The sequence below is a fragment of the Pygoscelis adeliae genome, unplaced genomic scaffold (assembly GCF_000699105.1).
Source record: "Pygoscelis adeliae isolate BGI_AS28 unplaced genomic scaffold, ASM69910v1 Scaffold800, whole genome shotgun sequence".
NCBI lineage: Eukaryota > Metazoa > Chordata > Aves > Sphenisciformes > Spheniscidae > Pygoscelis > Pygoscelis adeliae.
The window spans coordinates 7,510-14,670 of NW_008823933.1; the positions used below are offsets into that span (position 1 = coordinate 7,510).

Here is a 7,161-nt window from a genome sequence, read left to right on the forward strand (position 1 = left end):
GCTGCTGGCACATGCGGGAGGTGGAGGCGTCACTGAGCCTCCCGCCCCAGGATCCCCCCTGCCAGGGGTCACAGCGAGCAGCTGCTTGTGGGGCGGGACCCCCACATGCGGGTCAAGGGTGTGCGCAGAGCCAGCGTCAGTTGCAGAGGCAAACCCAGCAGGGAGTTGTCGGAGCAGGACCTCCCACCCCCTGCCCTCTCCTGCTGCTGGCAGCTCCTGCTATGGAGGGGTGATCCCCACCACCTGTGCCGGCTTTTCGGCCCCGTGGCGCATCCTGCCTCATTCCTCTCTGTAGACAAAAGCCGTCCCCAGCTCCCAGCCTCGGTACCAAGCGGGGAGTCCCTGACCCCCGCAGAAGAGCTCGTGTCTTCTCCCTGCTCATTCCACCCACGTGTTGTTTGCTGTGGCTCCCTAACCCCAGCTCTGCTCCCTTAACTCTTAACCAGCGTAGCAGAGTGGTTGGGTAGCTCGGCACCCCCCCTCCCGCCCCCACTTGCCCCCGCTGCCCCGCCGGTGCTGCCTTCCTGGGCAGACGGCGCCATCTGACCGTGCTGTCCTCTCTCCCACCCCAGATGCAGGTGGCCCAGCAGGCGCAGCTCCGCCAGGAGACACAGCTCCTCCAGCAGACCTTCCTGACAGAGAAGGACACCCTGTTGCAGAAGGAGAAGTTCATCGAGGAGGAGAAAACGAAGCTGGAGAAGCTCTTTAAAGACGAGGTCGACAAAGCCCAGAACCTGAAGGCGGAGCAGGAGCGGCAGCAGAAGGAGATGGAGCAGGAGAAGCAGCAGCTGAAAGCCATGCTGGACGAAGCCAAGAAGCATCAGCAAGAAGCAGAGGAAAACGTCCGGCACAAGCAGGAGGAGCTGCAGCAGCTGGAGAGACAGCGGCAGCAGCAGGAGAAACTCCTGGAAGAGGAGAACAAGAAGCTCAGGGAGAGGCTCGAGCAGATGCAGGAAGAGTACAAGGCCGCCCTGGCCCAGACACGAGAAATCATGATCCAGACGGACGACCTGCCTGAGGAGGCAACGGTTACGATGATGCAGGTGCCAGATATCAAAGCTGTGCCCAACGGCAGAGACGCGGTGGATGGCTTAGCGCAGAACGGGGAGCCGGAGTTTGCATTTGACGGCATCCGTCAGAAGGTATCTGCAGAGAAGCTGGCTGATGCCGGCATTTTGAGCAAGGACAGCTTAGACAAGTTGGCGAAGGGCGTCGTGAGTGTTGGAGAGCTCTCACAGAGGGAAGACGTCAAGAAGTACCTGCAGGGCAAGAGCAGCATTGCTGGTTTGTTAATCAAACCCACCAATCAAAAGATGAGCATCTATGAAGCCATGAAAAAGAAGCTGCTCAGCCCAGGCACCGCGCTGGTCCTCCTGGAAGCGCAGGCTGCCTCCGGCTTCATAATTGACCCTGTGCGAAACGCGAGGCTCTCGGTGAACGAGGCGGTGAGAGAGGGAGTGATTGGGCCAGAACTGCACAATAAGATGCTGTCTGCTGAACGGGCGGTAACCGGCTACAAGGATCCTTACACGGGCGACAAGATCTCCCTCTTCCAGGCCATGATGAAGGAGCTCATCGTCAGGGAGCACGGCATCCGCCTGCTCGAGGCCCAGATCGCCACCGGCGGCATCATCGATCCTGTCAACAGCCACCGCCTGCCTGTAGAAGCTGCCTACAAGCGGGGCTACTTCGACGAGGAGATGAACCAGGTCCTCTCCGACCCCACTGATGACACCAAGGGCTTCTTCGACCCCAACACACAGGAGAACCTCACCTACCTGCAGCTCATGGAGCGGTGCGTGACTGACCCAGACACGGGGCTGTGCCTCCTGCCGCTCACTGACCAGGCGGCCAAAGCAAGAGAGCTGGTCTACACGGACAAAGAAGCTAAGGATGTCTTTAAGAAGGCCACAGTGACGGCACCGTTTGGCAAGTTCCAAGGGAAGACGGTGACCATCTGGGAAATCATCAACTCTGAATACTTCACTGAGGACCAAAGGCGGGACCTGATCCAGCAGTACAGGACTGGCAAGATCACGGTGGAGAAGATCATTAGGATCATCATCACGGTTGTGGAGGAAAGCGAGAAAAAGAGCCAGATGTGCTTCGAGGGCCTCCGGGCCCCTGTGCCTGCTGCTGAGCTGCTGGAAAGCAAAATCATCAACAAGGACCTCTACAACCAGTTGCACCAGGGCAAGAAGTCTGTGAAGGACGTGGCGGAGATGGAGTCTGTGCGGCAGTACCTGAAGGGCTCGGATGCCATTGCTGGCGTCCTAGTGGAGTCGACCGGCCAGAAGCTCACCTTCTACGACGCCCTGAAGAGAAACCTGCTGAAGCCAGAGATTGCCCTGTCCCTGCTGGAAGCGCAGGCTGCCACCGGCTATATCATCGACCCTGTGAGGAACAAGCTGTTCTCTGTCGACGAGGCGGTGAAGGCCGAGGTGGTGGGGCCGGAGTTTCACGAGAAGCTGCTGTCCGCAGAGAAGGCGGTGACTGGCTACAAGGATCCCTATACGGGCCAGACGGTTTCCCTCTTCCAAGCGCTCAAGAAGGGCCTCATCCCCAGCAATACCGGGGTCCGTCTGCTGGATGTCCAGCTCGCCACTGGAGGCATCATTGATCCTGTGAACAGCCACCGGCTCCCACTCGAGGTCGCCTACAAACGGGGCTACTTGGACCCAGAGATAAATGAGGCTCTGTCCGAGCTCCGAGATGATGTCAAGGCTTTCTATTGTCCCAACACCCAAGAGCACCTCACCTACACCCAGTTGCAGAAGAACTGCCACCGTGACAAGCAGACTGGCTTCTGCCTGCTGCCCCTGTCAGACAAAGCCATCCAGTCTCAGCAGGAGGAGGTCTACACAGACAGCCAGGCGAAGGAGTGCTTTGACAAGGCGACTGTAGAGGTCCCAGTGGGCAGCATGAAGGGCCAGACAATGACCATCTGGGAGCTGATCCACTCTGAGTACTTCACGGAGGAGCACAGGCGAGAGCTCCTCCGACAGTACAAGACTGGCAAGGTGACCATCGAGAAGATCATCAAGATTGTCATCACCATCATCGAGGAGGCAGAGACCAAAAAGCAGGAGAAGCTGACGTTCAGCGGTCTCCGGGCACCTGTACCTGCCAGCGAGCTGGTAGAGTCCTGCATCATCAGCAAAGCCCAGTACGAGCAGCTGAAGGAAGGCAAGAAATCAGTGAAGGACCTCTCCGAGACAGATGCGGTGAGGAGATTCCTGCATGGCAGCGAGTGCATTGCTGGCGTCTACGTGGAGGCGACCAAGGAGAAGCTGAACATCTATGAGGCCATGAAGAGGAACCTGCTGAGGCCCAGCACTGCTGTGGTCCTCCTGGAGGCCCAGGCAGCGACCGGGTTCTTGATCGACCCTGTGAAGAACCGGAAACTGTATGTCAACGAGGCCGTGAAGGCTGGTGTCGTTGGGCCTGAACTGCATGAGAAGCTGCTGTCCGCTGAGAAGGCTGTCACTGGGTACAAGGACCCCTACTCGGGCAATACCATCTCCCTCTTCCAGGCCATGAAGAAAGGACTCATCGTCAAGGAGCACGGCATCCGCCTACTTGAGGCCCAGATTGCAACCGGCGGCATCATCGACCCAGTCAACAGCCACCGCCTCCCCGTGGAGGTGGCCTACAAGCGGGGCTACTTCGATGAGGAAATGAACCGGACCCTCTCTGACCCCACCGATGACACCAAGGGCTTCTTTGACCCCAACACCCACGAGAACCTCACCTACCTGCAGCTGAAGGAGAAGTGCATCGAAGATCCTGAGACGGGCCTGTATCTGCTGCCTCTGCGGGAGCCTGAGAAGCCTACACTGGTGGAGACCACCCAGGTGTACACGGAAGCAGAGACGCGGAAGGTGCTTGAGGAGACACAGGTGGACATCCCCGTGGGCAGCAGGGCGGGCTCCTCCATGTCACTGTGGGAGATCATGCACTCAGACCTGCTGCCTGAGGAGCAGCGGAAGCAGCTCATGGAGGAGTTCCAGTCAGGCCGTGTGTCCAAGGAGCGCATGATCATCATCATCATTGAGATCATCGAGAAGACTGAGATCATCAGGCAGCAGAATCTCACATCCTATGACTACGTCCGGCGCCACATCACAGCCGAGGACCTCTATCAGGCCAAAATCATCTCTCTAGACATCTACAACCTGCTGAAGCAGGGCTCCAAAACCTTCCGGGAGCTCCTGGACGTGGAGACTGTCTGGAAGTACCTCTACGGGTCGGGCTGTGTGGCTGGCATCTACATCCCCTCCTCCAAGCAGAAGCTCAGTATCTACCAGGCACTGAAGAAGGGGCTGATCAACTCCGAGGTGGCCCGCTCCCTCCTGGAGGCCCAGGCTGCCACCGGTTTCATGATTGACCCCACAAAGAATGAGATGCTGACCGTTGATGAAGCGGTCAGGAAAGGCGTGGTGGGGCCTGAAATCCATGACCGGCTCCTGTCTGCAGAGAGGGCCGTGACCGGTTACAGAGACCCGTACAGCGAACAGAAGATTTCCATCTTCCAGGCCATGAAGAAAGACCTCATTCCCAGCGAGGAGGCCCTCAAGCTCCTGGATGCTCAGATAGCCACCGGTGGCATCATCGACCCGCACCTGGGCTTCCATCTGCCCCTGGAGGTGGCCTACCAGCGGGGCTTCATCAACAAGGACACGTATGACATGCTGTCCGAGCCCAGTGAGGTGCGAAGCTACGTGGACCCGTCCACGGAGGAGAAGCTCAGCTACACGCAGCTCCTGAAGCGGTGCCGGAAGGACGAGAACAGCAGGCTCCTCCTGCTCCCACTCTGCGACACGAGGAAGCTCACCTTCCGGGGGCTGCGGAAGCAGATCACTGTGGAGGAGCTGGTCCGTTCGCAGGTGATGGATGAAGCCACCGCCCAGCGCCTCCAGGAGGGCCTCACCTCCATCGAGGAGGTCTCTAAGAACCTGAAGAAGTTCCTGGAGGGCACCAGCTGCATTGCTGGCGTATTTGTGGACTCCACGAAGGAGCGGCTGTCTGTGTACCAGGCCATGAAGAAGGGGATCATCAGGCCAGGCACCGCCTTTGAGCTCCTGGAGGCGCAGGCAGCCACGGGTTACGTGATTGACCCCATCAAGGGCCTCAAGCTGACAGTGGAGGAAGCTGTGCGGATGGGCATTGTGGGCCCCGAGTTCAAGGACAAGCTGCTCTCTGCTGAGAGGGCAGTCACTGGCTACCGGGATCCCTACTCCGGAAAGCTCATCTCCCTCTTCCAGGCCATGAAGAAGGGTCTGATCCTGAAGGACCACGGGATCCGCTTGCTCGAGGCCCAGATTGCAACGGGAGGCATAATCGATCCTGAGGAGAGCCACCGCCTCCCTGTGGAGATTGCCTACAAGAGGGGCCTCTTCGACGAGGAGATGAATGAGATCCTGCTGGATCCCAGCGATGACACCAAGGGCTTCTTCGACCCCAACACTGAGGAGAACCTCACCTACCTGCAGCTCATGGAGCGGTGTATCACTGACCCAGAGACTGGCCTCTGCCTCCTGCCCCTGAAGGAGAAGAAGCGGGAGAGGAAGACCTCCTCCAAGTCCTCTGTCCGCAAGCGGAGGGTGGTGATCGTCGACCCAGAGACGGGCAAGGAGATGTCCGTGTACGAAGCCTATCGCAAGGGCCTCATTGACCACCAGACCTACCTGGAGCTGTCGGAGCAGGAGTGTGAGTGGGAGGAGATCACCACCTCCTCCTCTGACGGTGTGGTGAAGTCAATGATCATCGACAGGCGCTCGGGGCGCCAGTACGACATCGACGATGCCATCAGCAAGGGCTTGATCGACCAGTCAGCCCTGGACCAGTACCGCTCGGGCACCCTCTCCATCACCGAGTTTGCAGACATGCTCTCTGGCAACATGAGCGGCTTCCGGTCGCGGTCGTCCTCCGTGGGATCATCCTCCTCCTACTCCGTCAGCCCAGCCCCCACGCGAATGCAGATATCCATGTGGAGCGACCCGACCGAGGAGACCGGGCCAGGACACGGACATCTGGAGAAGGTGTCCATCACGGAGGCGATGCGCCGCAACCTCGTGGATAACATCACAGGGCAGAGGCTGCTGGAAGCGCAGGCCTGCACCGGGGGCATCATCGACCCCAACACCGGGGATAAGTGCTCCGTCGCCGACGCAGTGAACAAGGGCCTGGTCGACAAAATCATGGTGGACCGCATCAACCTGGCGCAGAAGGCCTTCTATGGCTTCGAGGACCCACGGACCAAGACGAAGATGTCGGCGGCCCAGGCCCTGAAGAAGGGCTGGCTGTACTACGAGGCCGGGCAGCGCTTCCTGGAGGTGCAGTACCTGACAGGGGGCCTGATTGAGCCCGACGTTGAGGGCCGCGTCTCCTTGGACGAGGCGCTGCAGAAGGGCACCATCGACACACGCACGGCCCAGAAGCTGCGGGACGTGAACACCTACTCCAAGTATCTCACCTGCCCCAAAACCAAGCTCAAGATCTCCTACAAGGACGCGATGGACCGAAGCATGATCGAGGACGGGACCGGCCTGCGGCTGCTGGAGGCCTCCTCCCAGTCCAGCAAGGGCTACTACAGCCCCTACAACGTCAGCAGCGCTGGCTCCACCTCCGGCTCGCGGTCGGGCTCCCGGACCGGGTCCCGCTCAGGCTCCAGGCGAGGTAGCTTCGACGCCACTGGCTCCGGCTTCTCCATGACCTTCTCTTCCTCCTCCTACTCTTCCTCGAGCTTTGGGCGCAGATACGCCGTGGGTCCCCAGAGCACCGTGGAGGCGGCTGCCCTTGCCCTCGCCTTGTCCCTCCCGAGCAGGAGCTGCAGGCAGGAGGCAAGCGGGGAGCGCCCCGGGCTGTGTGGGCCCCCACTCCGCGTGGCCTGAAACCTGCCGGCCCCTTCCGAGGAACCCGCCGCCTCACCTGCTCCGCATGTGGCAACGCTGCTGGCTAATCACTAGTATTTTTTTTTAATTTTTAAACTCCATTCTTCTTCCAAAGCAGTGCCTAAAGTTTAACCAAAAAGACTAGACTAATATATTAATATATACGATTGTTCTGACAGTATTTGTATATTAAGAGATGAGAGAGAACACACTACCCTCCCATATCTGCCGCCCCGGGAGCCTGCTGCCGTTCCTGCCCTCTGCAGAG

At 59.3% G+C, this 7,161-nt stretch overlaps 1 protein-coding gene across 1 annotated transcript in view; it reads left to right on the forward strand.

Annotated features, from left to right (window-relative positions):
• Nucleotides 1-7,155, forward strand: part of LOC103914196 (plectin-like) — a gene marked incomplete at its 5' end in the record, with an annotated part of 8,369 nt that extends 1,214 nt beyond the window's left edge. The window contains 1 exon segment of the mRNA XM_009320814.1: nucleotides 573-7,155. Within this exon segment, the coding sequence (XP_009319089.1) occupies nucleotides 573-6,893 (6,321 nt within the window).
• Between the last annotated feature and the right edge of the window lie 6 nt (nucleotides 7,156-7,161).